General features: G+C 43.2%; 1 protein-coding gene across 11 annotated transcripts in view; it reads right to left on the bottom strand.

Annotated features, from left to right (window-relative positions):
- Positions 1-392: 392 nt before the first annotated feature.
- The window catches only part of IQSEC2 (IQ motif and Sec7 domain ArfGEF 2), a 166,811-nt gene continuing 145,752 nt past the window's right edge, over positions 393-21,451 (bottom strand). For 6 of the 11 annotated variants that reach the window (XM_058173488.1, XM_058173490.1, XM_058173491.1 and 3 more), the window contains 10 exons: positions 19,026-19,187; positions 17,520-17,642; positions 13,135-13,301; positions 9,752-9,891; positions 9,514-9,639; positions 8,646-8,745; positions 8,021-8,182; positions 7,541-7,714; positions 6,055-6,104; positions 393-5,703 (listed from right to left, as the gene is read on the bottom strand). In XM_058173488.1, coding sequence (XP_058029471.1) covers positions 4,651-5,703; positions 6,055-6,104; positions 7,541-7,714; positions 8,021-8,182; positions 8,646-8,745; positions 9,514-9,639; positions 9,752-9,891; positions 13,135-13,301; positions 17,520-17,642; positions 19,026-19,187 — 2,257 coding nt within the window. In that variant the 3' untranslated portion in view covers positions 393-4,650. Of the gene's footprint in view, positions 5,704-5,961; positions 7,715-8,020; positions 8,183-8,645; positions 8,746-9,513; positions 9,640-9,751; positions 9,892-13,134; positions 13,302-17,519; positions 17,643-19,025; positions 19,188-21,451 lie in introns of those variants that run through there. The other 5 variants (XR_009153911.1, XR_009153912.1, XM_058173496.1 and 2 more) reach the window with 5 other exon arrangements.

The raw sequence follows: 21,451 nt of genomic DNA, 5'->3' as shown, positions 1-21,451 counted from the left end.
AGAGTTACAAAACCAGTTTTTTTTTCATATTTTGCTGCTAGTTGGATGGATGAGTGGAGACTGTTGTCTGCAGCACCCTCTGTAAACAGGTGGCTTGACACTTCTGCCCTTCTGGATGGCAGCCATTTCTGCCTGTAGGTGCACAATCCCAAAAGATAGACTGGGCTTGGAAAAGCTGCACATGGTAAGGATTATTGTGAAGGGGATCCATTGATAGGCGCTGCTCCCCTACAGCCTGAGCAGGTACAGCTTATAGGTTAGGTGGAAAATGCTATTAAAAAACAAGCCCACGGCTGGCGTCCTGAAGGTCTGTTGACTCAAGCTTCATACACACTGTCAACTTGCTACATGACTAAGGTAGGCAAATAACACACGAGACAACCCTTTTTCACACAGCAAGGACATTTGATCAATTTATGAAGCATCAAATATACATTTTCATATATACAAAGTGGAACTGATTGGGTGGGGTGGGGGGAGAAGGAAAAGAAACAAAAATACAGTCAATCTGAGAGAAGGAGCAGAGGGGAAGCCCCATGCTATAGAAAATACATGGGCTGGAGACACCACCCCCCTCGTAAAGGCTGGTATTTATAATATATATTATATACATGGAAATCTGTACAGCAACAAACCCAACACAGGAAGTGCAGTGCAGGGCAAGGACAAAGTGCATGCTTGGGGGTGGGGCACAGGGTGGGAAGACCTGACATGGGGTTTGATGTGGGGGAGAGGAGGAACCCAGGACTTTGCAAGGTGGCACACGGAGGCCTGAGCTGCCACCTGATAAAGATTCCTGGCTTCCCTCTCAAGGCTGTGGAGCATAACTGGTTGGCAGAGGGCAATGAAGCCTAGTGCTTCAAACACATGGGAATCAAGAAACCCGTAAGCCTGCTGAGACCCTCTACCATTTGCTCCTCTCTAGTCTTCCCCCTTCCTCAAAAGAGAGAGAGAAACTTCACCTCTCACTCAACTGGCTCCCCTTAGAGCAGCCATTTCTGTAAGTTTAGCAGGGCGCTTGAGCAGGGCCTATACAGGCCACAACAAGCCATTGCGCCAAGCTTCTCCTCCCTGACATTCTCTGCATCACTGACTGAGCAATAATCTTCCTACCTCTGACTGGGGAAGATGGCAGTGGTAATTCAGAGAATCAAGAGGGCAGCGGGTACGGCCGGCTGGATGAAGTATCCTTTAGCTTGGGCAACCTCTGAGGCTAACCTAACTTTCTGCAGCCAGTAGCGCTAACCTTCAGAGGTGGCTAGTCTGCATTTTGGTATGGGTCACTGCTCTACTTCCCTCTTCTAAACTAGGGGAAAAAAATAGTGTGCTTCTATTATTAGAAATCTGGGGAGCACCTCTTTGCATTTTATTAAGCAATAAAATAATTTCTTCCATCCAAAATCCATAGCATCTCCTTAAAAATATAAAAACAGGCACTGTTAATTCAGGCATCATTTCCTTACTTTCTGAAATGATGACTTGATATCGTTAATCCAGCCTTTTTTTATCTTTGTCCAAAGCTAAAACAAGAAGACCTAGGAGGAGGCCCATCCCTTAACATTACTAGGCAAGGTAGGTGAGTGGCAGAACAATGTAGCACCTCGAGGGAAGGAAGAAGGCGAGGTCTGGATGTGCCCCATAAGCTTGATTTGGGACAGCAGAAAACTGGATGCCATCTTTTTCTGGAAACACAGTGCACAGAGATTAAAGTGCATCTAACTTCCCAAAGGAACTAATTGGGAGAGAATTCTACTCTACCTCCCCATTACCAAGCATTAATGCACTGACTGGATGAAAAAAAAAACAATTTAGGGGAGAAGTGATCACAGCAGTTTACTCTCCCCTCTCCAATTCAATTAGGGGTGGGTTCATAAAGCCCAAGAGTATAGAAGTCTGTACCTTTAAAAATAGATTCAGTGCAAACCCCAGAGCAGGGGTGAGGAAAAGAAGGGAGTAAAAATAGCCCTTTATGAATAAGAACCGAGAGGGCAGGATACATTCCCTTCCCATGTCCCAGACTTCTCCATACTTTGGACTCGTCTCTTCCCCACAGATCCTTCACATCTCCCATCCGAGTCTCTTTCCTTTCTCTACTTGAAACAGCAGAAACTCACAAACTTTGCAAATTACCAAGACAGCCTCTCTTCATCACCTCCCCAAAAGAGCAGAGTCCCCAAGGACTCATCAGCTCCACACGCTGCAAGTGACTGACAGATGTAGCTTTCTCTCTATAGAGCAAGTCAACAAGTAAGACAGCTTTCAAGAGGAAGAGCCTATTTTCTAAAACACGAAGTATTTGTCTAGTAATTGGTGATGCTAGAAGGCAAATTGAGGGAAGACTGATTGAAAGTATCTAGGACACCAAAACACGGCAGAATTTTTGAGGAGCAACCTGCACAAGGGGCATGCTGATACCCACAGTGGTGAAGGAAGGTGTAGGAAGGTGTAGATATTTTTTTCAGATATAACAAAGCACCTGCCTGAGGTTTTCTGTGGTAATGAAACCACCCCCTTTGACAGAGACAGGAAGGCACACTCCCATCAGCACTAATATCAAAGTCAGAAGTTACTCGGCAACAACAGTTGCTTAACACCACAGCAGTTCCATGCCATAGCCACGTATATGAAAGTGGGTATTAAATAAAATATTTGCCTCAAAATATTGTCAAGTCATGGCAATAAAGAACATTTTAGGTGAAAAGGGGCAGTATGAGCTGTTCCTTGCTTGTTATATTCTACAAGAAGTGGCTGCTTTTCCCCAAATAAAGACAGATCATTGGGGAAAATGGAGGCTTATGAGGAGTTGCAAGGGAAACACGACAGACCTGAGAAGGGCTAAACCAGGGGTGAAATCTACTTACCTTCCTTACCGGCTCGGAAGTGCACACGCCACCCGCATGTGTCACAAGGGCCGTGGTAGCTCAGGCTGGTAAGAAGCCTGTTATTAGAACACAGCAGCCTGCAATTACTGCAGGTTCAAGCCCGGCCCAAGGTTGACTCAGCCTTCCATCCTTTATAAGGTAGGTAAAATGAGGACCCAGATTGTTGGGGGGGCAATAAGTTGACTTTGTAAATATACAAATAGAATGAGACTATTGCCTTATACACTGTAAGCCGCCCTGAGTCTTCGGAGAAGGGCGGGATATAAATGTAAATTAAAATTAAAAAAAAAACATGTATGCGCAGACCTGTACATGCGCAGAAGGTAAAAAACATTACTTTCTAGTTAAAACCAGGAAGTAATGACACCTGGGCGGGTGGGTGGAGCTTTGCTCCACCATCGCTACCGGATCGCCGAACCACCGGCCAAGATCGCTACCAGATCGCGAGATCTGGTGAGAACCGGGAGCATTTCACCCCTGGCTAAACTGCTGGTTCCTGCTGTACTTCTGCACACACAAATTCTGTGCCACTTTGCAGAATTTGGCAATAAAGCGTTTTACGCAGCCCCAAAACTTCATCTATAGTCTTTAGAACTCTGTTCCATTTTCTGCATTTACAGGGTTGTTTGTGAGTTCATGGTCCACAGGACCTATTAAAAAGTGGCTTAATCAGACTGAAAACATATTCTTTTGGGGTAAATCAGGAAAAAAAATGAGAGATTCTTCAGTCATTCTTCTGAGTAAAAATTACCACTAGAAATCAGAATTCATAAATGCCATTTGCAGTTTAAACATGATACACAGAAGGCAGCCACAGGGACTATCTGCTACTTGTTAACATTTTAAAAATACAAAACTTTTATTCTTATCAGAAAATTCTGGTGCCAATGAGAGAGAGAAGAAAAGACTTCTGAAAAGTCTTGTTTGGATTAGTGCTTTCTGGGGAAAGAGCCTGAGCAGAAGAAAACACAAAGTCCTTTGTACAACTTCCTCTGCACATTAAAAACCACCACACTGGGCAAGGTTGCCTGGGAGATTAGCAGGTATCCCACCTATAGCAGATAGTATGATTATCTCTGCCCATTTCTGACAATGGGAGCCTGTAGCAAAATCATATGATTGATTGATTGATTGACTGATTGATTCCTTCCTTCCTTCCTTCCTTCCTTCCTTCCTTCCTTCCTTCCTTCCTTCCTTCCTTCCTTCCTTCCTTCCTTATCACCCCATCATGAAGTCATGCTATCAGAAAAGAATTTGCTGCCCCCAAACACACAAATGTTACTAAAAGTTGGGATGATAAATTTTACCTGTTTGGCCATACTCCTAAGACAACACAAACAGACACTTGCTTTCCCCAACACTGCAGCTTATACTTCTGCCATCCACGGTCACCACAAAACTACCATGCTGTCCACAGATGCTCAGAAAAAGATGGTAGGAGCGGGGACAGATGACCCGCAAGGAAGAGAAAGGAGGCAGAGCTCCCAAAAGCAAAGCCCATGTGAAGCTGTACCCCCCCTCCGGCCAGGCACGGTGTTGCAGGTCCAGGTTTTCTTCCTTTCCAAGGGATGCCCTCTCTCAGTTCTGATCCTAGGAAAAGGAGGGATGGGATGTGGAGTGGGGAGGAGGAAAGGGAATGGCCATAAAATCTAGACACCCTCCTGACCTCCATCCTTCCCCATCACTTCAACTGGAACAGGGGAGGCCCCAAGCTCTGTTATTTATATATTTATAGATCTGCTATCAGTTCCATTGTGGCGGCAGTTGTTCACACAACGGTGCTGATTCTGTTGACCGGCTTAGGCTTGGGATTTGGGGGCCCTTGAGCAGGCATGGGTGGAGGACCCCCCTGGTGCATGGGCATGTGCTGGGCCAGAGGGGACGTAGGAGCAGCCGGGGAGTGGGGGCTGAGAGGCGTATGGGGTGATGGAGGGGGAAGAGGTGGGTAAGAAGGATGCGGGGGAATGGGAGAATGAGGCGGGGGCATTGGGGGTTGGCTATGGTGTGGCTGAGGATGGCCATGATGCCCAGGATATGGCCCCATTCCAGAGGGTGGCGGAGGCCGCTGTAGCAGCTGTGCGGGATGATGGCTGAAAATAAAGTGCTTTGGGGCCTGCTGCCTGTGCAGGGTGTGCTGCCCACTGATCCCTGACTGATGCAGCTGCTGGGGGTACGTGTGGGCCAGGGCATGCTGTGGGGCAGGGCTGTAGAGGGGCAGCGGTGAGGTGGGCTGGCGCCCATGAGGGAAGGGAGGGTGTTGGGAAGCAGCAGCCGCCATCTGGAGGCGCTTCTGCTGCCCAGGCCGACCGAGAGTGTAGTGGTGGTGGGGTTGTGGGGTAGGGAAAGCGGGCACTGCCTGCTTCTGAGGGGGAGCTGAGAGAGGAGGCTGCTGGGAATGGTGGTAGCGCTGGATCTGAGGTGGCAGAGGGTTGGAGGGCAGGGCCAGAGGTGGGGGTGGGGGTGCTGGTTGCTGAGGGGGAGGGGGCTGCTGGGGGTAGGGGGGCGGCGGCTGAGCAGAGGGGCCATGGCAGTACTGGGCATGGAGCGCCTGCAGCTTAGACTGGCCGCCGTCAGGGAGGGAGGGGTGGCCGTGATGTGGGTGGTGCTGGGGCAGATGATGGTGAGATGAAGAGGCCGAAGACGAGGATGCTGAGACCTGGCTGGGGGGAATCTGGAAAGGGCCCTTCCCACGCTTGCTGCCAAACAGGGAGCCCAGGAAGGAGGACGAATTCGAGGGGGGACGAGGCTGGGGCTTGTATTCCTCTGGAGGAGGTGGTGGTGGCGCCCTCTGATGGGGATGTGGGCTGCTAATGATAGACCCCTGGAGGACACAAGGGATGAGGGTGGAAAGGCAGAAGAGGAAGAGAAGGGAGAGAAAGACGGGGCATTAAACAATCGGTGTCTATAGGCCTAGGCCAACAGTCTGGACTTCCCTAGATTTGCTCAGGCAGGTTTGGCTCAAATTAAAGTAAAAAGTTCTGGGAAAGGAAGTCAAGGCGCCCAAAGCAAGGGAAGGACTCACAAGCTCTTTGACCTCCCTCCGGAGGTGGACAGAAAAGAAGAGACAGAAGCTGCAAGGCAGAAAGTGGGAGAAGGACAGAGGGACCCCCACCTGCATCCCTCTCCTCCCTCCTCCACCCATCCTGGGCTGGTTTTCCTCTAGCCCACTTACTTCAATTGTGCTGTCCAAGGATCCCACGCTGTTACGACGGCCCCGCTTGCCTGCAACAGAGCAGGGATTAGCGAGACCTGAACTTCACCCCTTCCCCGTTGCGCCAACCCTCCAATTTTGAAGGCAAGGGGGAAGAAAGTCCCCCCATCCCATCCCACCAAAGCAGAGCAGCAGAGCAAAGGCAGAGTTAGCAGAAGAAAAGAGGGAAACAGTGTCTTGCCCTTGTTCACCTCCTTTTAGTACAGAGCAGGCCTCTTCTACTGCAGTAAAATTACTTGGGTTGGGGTACACAAATATTGTGCACCCATCACCCCCAACCTCTGCACTCCTGAGACTCAGAGTGCAACTGTATTTCTTCCTCACTCAAAGTTTGGAAGAGAGAAAGAGATCCATCCATCCATCCATCCGTTCACCAGCTATTTGATAAATTCTTACATTCCAAAATCCTGGGGATTTCTTATTCCTGAATCAGTTTTACGGAAGAGAATTAAATGGTGGAAATCTTTTTTCAGACATAAAGGATGTTTTTTTAACCAGTAGAGGGAGCCATAACAATTATATTTTGGGGATAAACTGATTTCTGGGATGGAATTAAGTTAAAGTTTGAATGGAGCTGGGTTTTTAAGAGAGCTGTGACAGAGCCAGTTTTAACAAATTCAAGTGCTAAAACCTTTTCCTTGGCTGCATTGCTCCAGCTTAAAGGTGGTGATGGGTGCTCCATCTTGCAAAGCTCCCCTCATGCAAAATCTTCCTGCAAGTAGAAACCTAGGAAGCCAAGGGAGAAAGGTTCAGTCTGAATTTCTCCCTATTTTTTTTTTTTACTTGCAGGGATTTCTCTTGTTCATAAGAGAGCAACTGAAGTAAACAACAAGGTGGCCAATCAACAGCCAGGATCCCACAAAGCCCACAAATGCTACCAAAACCTGGTGGCATAGTAACACACCATTTTGAGGTAGCGTATGTATATTCATAGTTAACTACAAAAGAGGCCTTTTATAGTGTTAAACATTAAGAACACTTTAAATCCCCCTCTGCCAATCCCGGAAAATCAAAAAAGAAATATCAAGTCTGTTGATTTAGCCAAGAATCACAGCTCTGCTCACTCTGGCCCTTGGCTTCCCCAAAATAGTTGCCCACACTCAATCTAAAACCTGAAGGAATACAGTCTAGGAAGTGTCCCGGAAGGTTCTGTCAAATGCATATATTGGCTCAAATTCTGGAACCCAGAACCTGGATACCAGAAGGGCAACTAAGCATTTCCACCTGCATTCCTAGAGAGGCCTCCAGGACACTGATGATGTCATCTGCTACATTCTGCCACACTTTTCCATTCCGTGGAATCTGGTGATATTCATCATAGGTTCTCCTCAACATAAATGGAGAAATTCTGGTTCTTTCCTGATCTTCATCCCAGCCCCGAGCCTCCCACGATCTCTTCTCCTAGAGCCATAGAGAGAACCTAGAGTCCTGAACCCCTGTCCCTCACCAGCATCAGAGAGATCACGCAGGGAGCTATTGAGGGCACTTCTCTTCAGGCCCTCTCCCATAGTATAGGCATCCTCTAGACTGCTCCGGGTCAGGGTGCCATTCACGGTGTCCTTGGGCCCAGAAGAGGGAGAGGCGTTGGGGCGCATTACTCCTTTCTGCTTTTCAAGCTCCGCTGTGATGGAAAAATAAGATAGAAGCAGACTGGTTATTTACCGATCTTAAGATGGTGCCTCAGTCTTGAATGACAGAGCGACTCCATTTCTGATTAATAATGATGCAGTCCAAAGACTACATTTGGAAACAATAGTCAAGTACCATGAATATTTGTGAAATATCATCCCACATGGAAGGGCAGTGACTTGTAATTATAGGACGCTTATGCAATATTCCCACCTCACTTCTAAGCTTTCAAGCACATGCCCATTTTCAAATATATTCCTTGTAATAACAATCTGGACCATAGCAGTTCCTTACTCACATTCCACCCGGTATTTCTCCATCTCTTGCACTTCAGCGATGGACTCCCGCAGATCACTTGTGAAACGCAATCGGTCCTGCAGACTGGGGGCATTGAAGATGATCAGGACTTTTCGTTCCCCACCGGGGACAGCTGAGAGTAGTTTAATCCCATACTGGTAATCTGGTTGGAAGAAAGTCAGATGCTGGGTGACAATGAGCCCATTGCAAAGCAAGGATCGCAATCATGAAATGGGCCAGAGTGATGGGTTATTTCTGAAGGTCAGCCCAAGAAAGAAGGATTGAAGGATAATTAACAGCAAAGAGCAAAGGCCCTTCAGAAGCTGGCTCACAGCAGGGAAGATAAACATGCCTGCCCCAGCTGGACAATTCCAGGCTAGTTTGGTTTGCATTCTCAGCCTGCCTGGAAAGCACAGGGCAAGAAAATTCTGGGTAGGTAGGGGATCCAATGAATCTGTTGTTGCTGTAGTAGGCACTGAAGGGCCAACAAGTCTTCTTTAAAGGGGACTTTAAGGATCAAAATGGGGAGAATGAGAAATATTATAATTGAAGCAGATAGTAATGTATCATGGGGTCTGAGCCCATAGAGAGGCTTCTCTGTTGGGAATTCAGGCAGGGACACTCACAGGAATTCTGAAAGAGCTGTAGCTGCATCTCAACAAGTGGGAAGCTCTGGCGGAAACTGTAGGTCACAAGGATCTTCTTCTTCTGGAAAATCTTTGTTACCTAAATATTATTGGCCATAAAGATTGATGTTGGGGAAAAGAGGATCAATAGGGAGGAAAGAGAACCATGAGTCAACCACCATGCTTCGTTTTCTAATCTAGAGCACACTGAAAAAATAACATACACATTTACTGTATGTAATACTAAAGTAAAATGGAATCTCCTTTCATATGGCTGAACACAATTGACTCTAGCAACTTTTTTTAAAAAGTGTCACATTAGTCATAAACTATACAAAATAAGTGTCTAATTCATCACACATTTTCACAGCAAAATGGGATGCTCCATGATGGAAGCTCTCATTGATTTCTCTCTCAGACACAGCCTTAAAATTTTAACTTTTAAATTGCTTTTAAAAAAAATAATTTTACAACACTATGATGATACTACCAGTCAAATGCCTTTCAAATGGGCGTGAATTTTTAAAGTTTTTTCTCCTCAAAGGGTCCCTTTCCTTCCCAATATGCAGTTTTACCAGAAAGCCTATTTCCATTCATTCTATCTCCAGCATTGAAATACTCTCAGTACTTCCTCTGTGACTTTGGCTCAACTAGGAAGGCAAAACAGAAAAAGAGATCCAGGATGTGGCAAGCCAGCAAATGGCTCCACTTGATAGAAACAGAGCCTTTCTAGGCCCCTTTGCTTCTCGATAATGTCCATCTTCTTTCAAGCCTTTCATCACCTGGGCTTTTGCCTGAGAAGATGGAAACTTTCCCAACTCTATCTCTTCCCAAAGAAGCTGAGTTCCCTCACCACCCTTGACCTTACCACTAAGAGGTCATTGAAGAGGAAGACTTCCCTCTGGTGCAGGCCAAGCCTCTGGGGCCGGTTGGGGTCGGGGACCTCATACAGCTGGCAACAGCACACCAGGCGCCTATGGGGCAGAGAGAGAACCTGGTGGGATAGAAAGGAAGAACATGCTGGGAGCAGAGCTGGAAAATAAGTGTTTGGGAAAGCTCTCTTTGCAAACCACAGTCAACCACCCCTGAAGACAGCTTCCACTCACCGGCTTTTTGCCCACAATCATGCGCTCGACTGCCTGGACCTGAGAAACGTGATCATCATTGGTGCGCAGTTCTCGGCTCTGAATCCGCTGGTAAATCCCTACCAAGAGGTCACGGGGAATATCCTCCCCATTATCAACCCCTGGCAAAGAAACCAAGAGGGGGAGTCAACAGAGAACCGAAAGGCCACATTTAGTCTGACTAATAATACCGTAACCACACATATTGTATGTTTTAGGCCTTGTAAGCCAGTCACAGCCTTATGCCTCAGCCTAACTTAAAAAATGAGTTTTGCAAGAAATTCATTCAGATTCCTGGCAAGAGTTATCTCACAGGTCCTGGGCAGCATATCACTAGGCAGGGAGAGGGGGAACAAGGGGAAGAGAGGAACAATTGCCACAAAGAAAATGAAAATGAGTGACGTGTGCAATATGCGTTGATTTTACATCATTTACCTCAACCCTCCCCATTGCCATCATAGATTACATACTGACAAAAACACACACACACACACAAAAACTGTTCAAAATAAATCCACGTATCATTTTCAAAGCCTACAACAGCTCTAACAGGTTAGTACAATTCCCATATTGGGAACTGTGAGAATATATAGTCCCGCCAAAGAGCCTAAGGTAAAGTTCAGGAATTGTACCCAAGGTACAATTCTTTGTTTTATTTCTATTTGCAGGTCTTTTTGTGATTCCCCGCCCCCCACCAGTTCCTTCTCCTATTCTTCTGTCTCCAGCTACTGCCACAGCCACTATCTATGTTTTTTTGTCTTTCTTATCAACAAACATTAAGCCTGGGGTGTTATGGGGCAGGTGCCTGTCTGTTTGAATTCTAAAGTCCCAGAGTACGTTAGCTTCTTCATTTTCTATTATTTTCACTATTTTATGGTCCCATCAGTTCTTGCTTGCAGGCAAGTGGTATTTCTTGGAAATATTCCAATGCACCATTAATGCTACTCATGCTGTTGTTTATAGTCAGTCTGTGTGATCTTCTTGCAGCAGCTAACTCTTGAACAACATAGGCATTGACAAAATCACCATCAGTCAATTGCAAAAGACAGCTTGTCTTGGAATGGCTTATATCCTTGTACACTATCAAACAACATCCGCCTATCTCAGGTCCTCGGGAAGAATTCAATAGGTGGATAAAAATGCCAAATCCAATTTAAACAGCTGGCTGACCATGCCACCAAACATAATAATCATAATCCTATCCAATTCAACCATGGGCAACATTTATTCACAATCCACAGAATTCTAGGTCCTAAGCATTCCCCAGAAAAATGATCTGGGCAACTTTTTCTATTATGGAAAAACAGAGGTCTCTTAACCAAAGCTGTTCTTCGCTCTGCAATATTCTGGCTGTTTTGCTTAGTCCAAATTGATCTTAACTATAGAAAGCCTTAAAAAAGCATTTGATCAAAACAATATCAATTTCTATTTTGAAATAAGTTATACCATTGAGCTCAGGTTGTATGTACTTCCTTCTCATTTTAATTGAAACTGGTAGCCCCTTTGCTCATGGTAATGATGATCATACAAAGTGAGAGTTGGAAGGAATCTTATTAATAATCCAATATTGCTGACCATCCAGCTCTTGAAAACTTGCAGCAGAACACCACTGTTCCAGACAGAATATTCAGCTGCTTAATATTTCTTACCATCAGGAAATTCCTCCAAATATTCAGCCTAATCTCTTTTTTAAAAAAAATCCAAACAGTTAAGTGTTTGTTCTATCTCCAATTTTCCCAGAAGGCTAATCTCCTCCATTTTTCAGTCTTCTCTTTGGAAGCTAAACATGCCTGTAAGTTTTCCATTTCTTAGTTTCCAGAGATTTAGTGTCCTGATAATTCTCCTTGCTTCAGCTTCTTCATGTCCTTTTCAAAACACAGTGGCCAGAATTGAACACAGTACTCCAAATGCAGAGTACAAAGCTATCATTACAACCCACGATCTGAATTCAATGAGGCCAAAGATTGTATCAGTCATATGAGCTGCTGCATCATTGTTGGCTCATATATAGTTGGGGATCCATTAGGATCCCTAGACCTTCTCACATACACTGCCATCAAGCAGGTTCTCTTCAATCCTGTACTTCTGCATCTGTATTTTCCTACACAAATGAACTTTACATTTGTCTTCATTGGATAATTCTTAGATTTATCCCAATATCCAAGCCTTTTGAAATAATTTTGAATCGTGATTTTGTTTTTTAAGGCGTTAGCTATTTCCCCTAGCTTGAAGTCATCTGCAAATTTATTATAATAATTTGCTTCTTATTTATTTTTGTTTTCTTATTTTTTTCATAGTCCCTTATTGCTGAGTCATCTCTAAAGAAAATGGAGAGGCAATATTTAAGATGTCACCATCTTGCTATCTTCATATCAAAAGCTTTGAGTAGCTTGCATTAAAATACTGAAAAACTATGTCTAGGTATTATAAATTCTGGACCAAAGCAAGCAGAAGTCTGGAATGTGCAATCTCTTTCTTGCCACATAATTAATGTCTTATTATTTTAAACATTTGCAGTCATTAATGGCACCAAAATCCTGTCTCCAAAATTGCTGCAAACCTTTTTTTGCATCTCCCTAGCTTCTGAGATTTTACCAAGCTTGTCCACAAACTTGCATGTATTCTCAGCTTTGAGAACAAGGAAGAGATTGCTGGGTTTCAGACCCAATGTTCAAGCCTTCCAAAATAATTTTGAATTGTGGTTTTGTTCCTTAAGATTAAGGATTAAGATTAAGATTAAGGGCCTCTGGTGGCGCAACAGGCTAATGCAGCCTGTTATTAACAGCAACTGCTTGCAATATTGCAGGTTCAAGTCTCACCAGGCCCAAGGTTGACTCAGTCTTCCATCCTTTATAAGGTAGGTAAAATGAGGACCCAGATTGTTGGGGGGCAATAAGTTGACTTTGTATATAATATACAAATGGATGAAGACTATTGCTTGACATAGTGTAAGCCGCCCTGAGTCTTCGGAGAAGGGCGGGATATAAATCCAAAAAAAAAAAAGATGTTATCTATTATCCCTCCTACCCAACTTGATGTCATCTGCAAAAATGATATCATAATTTGCTTATTCTTTACTTTTATTTTATTATTTTTTTCATAGTCCATTAATATTGAGTCGACTGTAAAGAAAAAAAAACCCTTAAAACTTGCCAAATGGTGCATTTACTGAATGGTGAATGAATGGTGCATTTAACCAGTTCACAATTTTCTGAGCTCCCACAGAATTACATATAAATAGTGACTGAAGAGAGCAGTGAATGACATATATTTCGCATGGGAATTGAAAGAAAAGCAAAGAAGCAACCGCACCAAAGATATTGGGAGTTCCAAAGACTCTTTTTAAAAAGAGAATTCTTGCTTACCCCGCAGGTTTTTGATGAAGTCATCCAGCTTCATCTTCCTCTCTGCTTTGACGCTGGGACTGTACATGTCCGTATTGAGAAGGATGATGGCAAAAGCCAAGATGAAGATGGTGTCAGGGTTCCGAAACTGGCGCACCAATGGGGCATTGCATACACAGTAGCGCTGGCTGGAGGAAACAGGGTTGAGGTTACAGCAAAGAAGCAAACAATTCAGAGGGAAACAACATACTTCTCAGTTGTCATGAATAGTACATTGGGCTCAAGATATATAGCCCATCATGAAAAAAAATTTGGTGACAGATGCCTTTTAGCCATGAATTTGCAGGTAATATATAAATATATGGGCATATTAACCTATTTATTACCATATAAAATCCATCTTTGTAGTGTTAATCGACTGAAACTTTAAATCATGAATTTTTGGATTAATCTGATTAATACAACCTTATAAACTGATTCATGTATCAATATATTCAAATATTAATTGGTAGTTTATTTATTAAATTTATATGCCGTCCATCTCACAGTTTGGGGAAACTCTGAGTGGCTTATTCCTGGATTAATCTAATATTAACTCTTTCTTTAGTTGACAGACTTGGTTAATATTCAGAATACATTGTCTCAATATTGAAGCCATGGATTTTCCTCCAAACAGCAGGTGTAAGTGAATAAATTAGTATTTTTGTATTTATAAATTAAAAAGTCTTTTTTTCTGGATTAACTTGGAACAAAATGCAGTCCCTTAAGATTAACTTGTATATACAAGCACAGGACATTGATAGAAGAAAATATTTTACTGAGGAAAATTCTAAATTATTTTCCTTATTTTAAAATAAATAAAATGCTGAGCTCCCCACTAATAGCCTTATACATCTGTTCCAATTCCATATAATGCATTTTTATACTCTTTCCGTTGTATAAGGAGGCACTTTAAAAAGAAGGCTAAATTTAAACAGGAACAAAAATATAACAAATGAAACTGGACCTTATTTAGTCTTTAAATTGCCTGAGATTTTCCTTAATGAATTAAATAACTTTTTGCTCCTTATCTTTGATAATTTGCCTATTTATGTTTTAGAGAACTCCACAATGCTTATGCAAGCAAAACAAAATCAAAGTATATCATATCATGCTACAAGAAAAAACATTCCTAATGTCCAATAAAATGATTCCATCTAGCCAATTTGATGGATGGGTGAAATCATACCTCCAAATACGGATATTTATCAGGCATACTCTTCAATTGGAACAATATTGCCCAAATCAAACTACTATAAAGTCTGCAGCGAAACTTCCTTTTCATTTTGAAATATGGTTTGTGAATTCAGATATCATATCATACCAAACCATATCATATCTTTCTCTTAATTATGGATTAGAATTATAATGGTTTAGAATTATAATGTCTGAACAATGTATACGTATTAATATTTATGTGTCATGTACTATGTCTAGATTCATAATCATCTTTTAGTTTAGAGTCTTCAACCTAAGAGGCCAACCTAGAAGCATTTAAAGATTGTTCTTCCATGCATAATTGTTCCCTCCTACCTACCTGTGGCCTCCCGAGTGCACTTTAAGGTTTTGGTTACGACCTTTAAAGCGCTCCATGGCTTAGGGCCCGGGTACTTACGGGACCGCCTGCTGTTACCGTATGCCTCCCACCGACCAGTACGTTCTCACAGAGAGGGACTTCTCAGGGTGCCGTCCGCCAAGCAATGTCGGCTGGCGGCCCCCAGGGGAAGGTCCTTCTCTGTGGGGGCTCCCACACTCTGGAACGAGCTTCCCCGGGTTTCGCCAAATACCTGACCTTGGACCTTCCGAACTGAAGACACACCTTTTCATTCCTGGCTTAAATTTTTAATTTTATAAATTTTAAATTTAATTGATTTTAAATTTGTTATTTATTTTAAATGGGGTTTAGTTTTATAAATTTTTAAAATGCTAGGCTAATTATAATAAGTTTCTTAATTTCTATTTTAAATTGTACATTGTATTGTTATTTTTTACTGCTGCCTGTACACCGCCCTGAGTCCTTCGGGAGAAGGGCGGTATAAAAATCAAATAAATAAAATAAATAAATAAATAAATACTTTAATCTCAGAGTTCCAAAGCTGAAACACCAGTGCCTGGTAAACCATGCAGCCATTAGTTAGAAATGAATACTGACTATCTATGACAGGGGTGTCAGACTCAATTTCATTGAGGGCCACATCAGGGTTGTGTTTGACCTCAGGGGGCCAGGGTGGGCCTGACCAGCTCCATGTCACTCCTGTCGGGGGCACCCGTGGTGGCCCGAGCACTCTGTCAGCAAAAACGGGCTCCCGAGCTCCATTTTCAGCTGCCATGGCCTCCTGCAATCCTCTGCCAGTGAAAACGGAGCTCGGGACTGTTTTTGCTGGTTCCTTCACTGTTTCCAGGGCAGCCCTGCAGGCCAAATCTAAGTACCCTACAGGCCGGATGCAGCCCCCGGGCCTTGAGTTCAACACCCCTGATCTATGAGGTTAAGGAAAATGGAGATTAGTAACAACAGACATGTAAGTATTGTGCTTTTACATCTGCACCAAAATTCATTTTGATTTAACTTAACCAGGAATTCCAGAGTCATTCCAAAACCTGACTTCGTATTTTCCACTGGAGAAGGAAATCCTAGTAATATTTTAAAAGGGCGAGATTTTGTAAAGGTGTTTCACTAACTATGAATGCAAGGCAATTAAGACAAATGAGGAAGGAGGGACTGGTCCATAGAGAGGAAGCTCATATTGTCAAGGTTACTCCAAGTATTTAAGGAACTAAACTCCATTTCTGAACATGTTTTCCCAATTCTCTTGATCTCTGCTTCTTAAAGTAAGTTTTCCAGTCCTGCAATTATTTCATAAAAGTGCAGCTGGTAGTAGCAAAAGAAATAAAGCATGCTACGGTGTTCTTAAAGACTACGTTTTGCACCTTAAACCTGACAAATTACTTCATTTGTTCAAGTTGAATGGCTGAACTCTTATCACGCACTGGCCTGTGGTGCATTGTCTTTTTCTACAATGGAAAAAAGACTGCATTTTCTTTTAATGTGAGCATCCTTTCAGTGTGGGAGAGGATGGCTTTGTCAGGCTCATACATTCCCATTCTACTCTGGTAGATGGACTGAATGAATGAGACTGATGCCAGTGGACACAGACAGACAGACAGACAGATTAGACACACCGCAACATCTTTTATACACTGTGGAAATGAGTTTGCACACCTAGGAGACTTGCTCCAATGTTTTACTGTTTCTAAAACCTATGCACAAGAATCAATACACAAATATTCCCTTTCATTAGCAAACCATCATCTTTAGCCAGCCTGATATTGCAGAGAACCTATTAGCAGAATATACCAACTAGCTAGTATAACCTCAACAGGAAATCCGTCAGGAAGAGGTTTATAGTTGAATGCCTTTATCCAAGGTATTGGAATTACAACTTCCACTAATCATATCCAGCATCATGAATGTTTGCTAGGTAGGACAAATGACTAAACATACATGATGGTATTATGCAAGCAGTATAAATTAGGTAGTTGCATCAGACATTGGGACACATAATCATGGCATTTACATGATGCATCACATGTGCTATCTTGAGGATATGATTTGTTGCAGACGCTGCTGTCCAGCATGGGAATGGGCAATACAAGTTCAAAGGTATTGTTGTGTCTTTCCCGCTCTCACCGCAGCCGGGGTCTTCTTATCTGCTTCCGAACGCTGAAGAATGTTCTAGTATGCCTCCCGGCCCCAGCCCTGGCTCCATGCCCAGACAGGCTGAGGAGGAGGGGGCACCTCCCGGCCCCAGCCCTGGCTACATGCCCAGACAGGCTGCGGAGGAGGGAGCACCTCCCGGCCCCAGCCCTGGCTCCATGCCCAGGCAAACGGAGCAACTAGACCCCTCCCCCTCCCCCACAGCATGTGAGCCTGAGGGAGGTTTATTACCAACAGCTGCCAACTGGAGTGACCCTCGCGTCAGAAGAATTGATAGGCGGCGGCGTCAGAAGGAAGGGAGGGGCAGGCCTGGATAAGTGCTGAGTCATGGAGCCACACCCCATGGCCTATATAAAGGATCTGCTTTCTGGCAGTCTCTGAGTCAGGCAAAGTCGAACATATCTTGCTGAAGTCACTTTCTGGTCTCCTGCCTGCCTTGAGGATTTTGCTAGGACTTTGGCAGAGCTGCAGAGGCACGCCTGATTCGGATTTCCCTGACCCGGCCGTCAGCGGAGGAGTGGGACACGACAGGTATTCTGGCACAGAGCTATATGTTTCTATTGCCTGTGGCCTGTTTTCTAGGCTAGTCTCTCTTCCCATATTTCCAAATGCTAAAGGAATCTGTGGGAAAATAGTTCCACCTTCAACGTACCTAAAAGCCTCAATGAGACGCTCCACCTTCTGGGCCTCACCTTGCACCCGAATGTGTGACTGGAACTTTCTCAGGGCATCATCCAGGTCCATGCTGGAGAAGTCCATCTCATCTACAACACAACTACAAAGCAGAAAAATACAGGGAAGGAAAAGAGACATATTGGTTCAGTATGAATAAGGTTGAGCACCGGGAGACTGTGAACTCTAAATCCCACCTTAGACACAAAATGAGCTTGGTGACCTTGAGCTAGTCACTCTCTCAGCCCTAGGAAGGAGGCAATAGAATACCACTTCCAAAAAATCTTGCCAAGAAAACCGTAGGGACTTGTCCAGGCAACCACCAGGTATCTACAATGATTTGAAGGCACACATACACAAATGTATAAGAATACTCCTTCCTCTGACCATCTTCATTTCCAAGCCCGTATACTTCCTTTAAAATGTTCACATTTTAAGGCCTAATTTGGAGAAACTCTTAGAAACCTCTTCACAAGTTTTAAAAGCAGATGTAAGAAAGAAAATAACGGATCACTTTATTTAACTATTTTTCTCAGCACAAAATGTACTACATTCCAAATTAGTAGCTGAGTCTTCTAGAAATCATTTAGAAAGAGAAATACTGCAATTTCCCCAAGCATGATCAATTGTCAGTACAGTAGGAATTCAGACTTCTTTGATGATGTTTGAATGGTTGCTTTCTTGTAAAATTTGTTCATTTCTCTCTTCCCACAGACATCTTTTAAAAATATCTAAGAATCATATGTCTCCTTTTCTAAAGGCCAATTTTTAACTTAATCTAAAGTCATTTTCTACAAATGTTCTCTTGTCTTCAATAGAATAATATATTTTATTTATATAGTATTTCTTCTAAATATTCAAAAGACAGGACATGGCTGGATTTTAGCTGTAAATTTGGCTGAAAAATGAGTCAAAATGTTTGAGTTCATACATAATGCCAAACCAATAACAATGGCTAAAAAGCCACAATCACATACTGTGCAAAGCTAAGATCAAAGAAACCACATCTTGATTTAGTCCAATGTATTAACCCATGTATCTCTTCAATATTTATTCACAAACCTGTAACATGAATTTCTACTATGAACTACATGCTATATGGTGGGTGAAGCTGAACAAATAATGGAGCTTCTCTAAGGTCAGATCTGAATTAGAAGGCTACCCTCTAATAATTCATCTTTTTAATCCATGAATTCCCAGGTCTGGGCTCCCATTCAATCCCGGAGGTCACTGCATGGCTTTCGGTCACCTGAGGGGGGGGGGCTGTTTTGTGGAGATAAAATAAGGCAAGAATCCCAAATGGCCTCCTAGAAGAAAGTTACAACATAAATGCAATAAACAGAGTATATAGATAATAGACACAAGTCCACTCTTTGCATTCTCCTATAAACATTAAAAACAAGTTATAGCTTTAAATAAAGCTTAGGGGTAGGGTGGCATTTATCAATTATGAAAATGGGAAGGAAAAATGTACAGATATCCTTACTCGAGTACATCTCGGTTGAATTGTTTCTGCCGGTTGCCAAGAAATTCTCCAATCATCTGCCGGCTCAGCCCCTTCCGCTCCAGGATAAACCGGGCCACGCCCACTGGCGTATCTGACAAGAAGCCTCTCTCAATTAAATACTGGATCCCCTTTTCTGGTTTCCTGCCAATGGGATGAGAAGAAGCCTGTATTCATTTGCCTGAAATTGCTTTTGTCCCAAACCCATGTTCCTCCTACTTCTTTTATTAGAGAAGAAACACTGACCCTTTTCCAAACAAGCGTCTGTTTCCAAAAAAGCACTCTAACGTTGTCTCTTTTGTATATTAAAATTCTAGATATTCATTATGAAAGTATCCTGAACGCCCAGCCTGATACAGTTTTGTGTCATTTATCTGGGAGAATAAGAAAGCTAATGGAAACTCCCTTAGTTATGCAATGTTTAGTTATATTTATTGCAGTTCGCTAAACACTATAGACAGTTGATGAGTTTTGGTTCATTTTGATCCCTTCCCTGAATTCCATCGGTCACATTATCAGATCCAAGACTGAACTAGATTTAAAATGTGATCATGTAGAATCAGATATTCCTCTTTTAAAGCAGCAACAAAGCAGAAACGCCCACCAAGCTGACACACGAGGTTTCATTGCCATGGTTGGCAACAAATTGATGAGCCCTCAGGTGTGCTTACTTATACAAGATATAGCTAAGAGCTGGGGAGAAGGTGTAGGTGAGCTGGGAACTAAGTCATCCCATTTACACCTCATGCCTTCCAGTTGCTGCTGCTAGCCAGGTGGTTGGAGAAGATGGGATCTAAAATCCAAAATATATGGATGGTTGCCTCCACTCACTTGGGTCAAAGAGAAGAACGTTAATATTTCAAATAAATGAACTGTTCAGATGGCTAGATAGATAGGCTAGATGATATTTTTTTAGCATAATTAATGATGTCACTTGAGAAAGTAGGGCCACTCTTTAAACCCCCCTTTTCCACTTGGGGTGAGAGATTGGCTTTCTAAAGCCTTAAATAGCAAGGAAGGAAGGACTATAAGGCTTTTAGCCATTTGCCACTGAATATTCAGTGTGATCCTACAGAAAATGGGAGGCTTGGAAAAAATGGAATAGTAGTGGGGTGGGGGGCAAGTTGTTCATCCTTGCTTTAGAGAAATGGTGATCTGATATCTGGAAATCTCAGTAACTTAGCTGATGAAGACCATTGAAGGCCACAGGAGGCAGAAACATTCAACATCTTTTTTTAAAATCTATCCTGTCCAAAGTCTTTTCTGCCACCTACCTAGCTCCCTTACAGCCACAAGATGTCAGCAACACCCTTTTCATTCTCTGTTTCTCCAAAACACATGCTTGAGATTTTTGAAAAGAGGTGGGGGGGGGGCAGGGGCAGACAAGGAATTTCTGGATCAAGAAATTAAGTGGAAAGCAGTCAAGCACCACCAAGCCATATCTTAACAAATTTCTTATCTGATTGCCCAGAACATAATATTTTAAAGGACAAAAATGAGGCATTGAATTAAAGGTGTTCTAGGGATTGTAAATCCTATTTGATGCTGTTAAACACCAGGACTCCAAAACACAGAACATAATTCTCTGAGCTGAAAGAGGTAGCAACAGGAGGCAGTGAGCTTAGACTTGTGGGCATGAGCAGCTTTTCCTCATGATTAGGGGTTTTAGAGCAGAGAACTTCCTCACAGACCGTTGTCCACATCTATTAATCTGTGTATAAGTCTTGGGGAGGTTTAGATTTCCTGCCTTTGGTACCAAACAGCCCTATCATGGACCAGACTAATTCCTCAATTTGCCAGATTGAAGGATGCACACAGAAATAAATGCTCAAGGATCGCCTCCAGGAGGAAGGGCACAGTGATCTCCTACCCTGGCACATTGCCCCAGGCTTCAATGTGAGTCATGATCCCAGCTGGTTAATATGATGTGACCGCTGCTTCCCAGCCCCCAAGAGCCTGCTTCCTGCCAGTGAAAAAGATGCTGTCTGGCTCAGGAGCAGTTAAAGCTCTAAGAACCAGAAGAAGCTAAAACCTAAGCCTTCCGCCATCTCTTTTGCCTAAAGACCTGATAGACACCATAGGGAGTAACCGCTCAAATGAAGTAAGCTGGAAAAAAGCCAAGTCAAAGCAAAAAGGGCACAGAAAGGTATTAGGTGAGCTCTTCACCTTCAGACTGGCAATGGTCCTGTCCTTTAAAAAATAAAACTCTCCCATCATCATTTATTTCACACCATCAGGCTGGAAAAGTTTCACTTGCTTAAGTTTGGCACATCAGACCCAGGAGCACAGCCCATGTTATTATTTTGTTACGGTAACAGTAGAAATGGGTAAAGAGGAGCTATATATTCCATTTAGGATTAAGATCTCATGTTTCAAAATTTGGGGACGAGAGAAGCTAACTCCGAACT

Source organism: Ahaetulla prasina, chromosome 2 (genome assembly GCF_028640845.1).
Source record: "Ahaetulla prasina isolate Xishuangbanna chromosome 2, ASM2864084v1, whole genome shotgun sequence".
In the NCBI taxonomy this organism is placed as follows: domain Eukaryota; kingdom Metazoa; phylum Chordata; class Lepidosauria; order Squamata; family Colubridae; genus Ahaetulla; species Ahaetulla prasina.
This window is presented reverse-complemented; position numbering and strand designations above follow the sequence as displayed.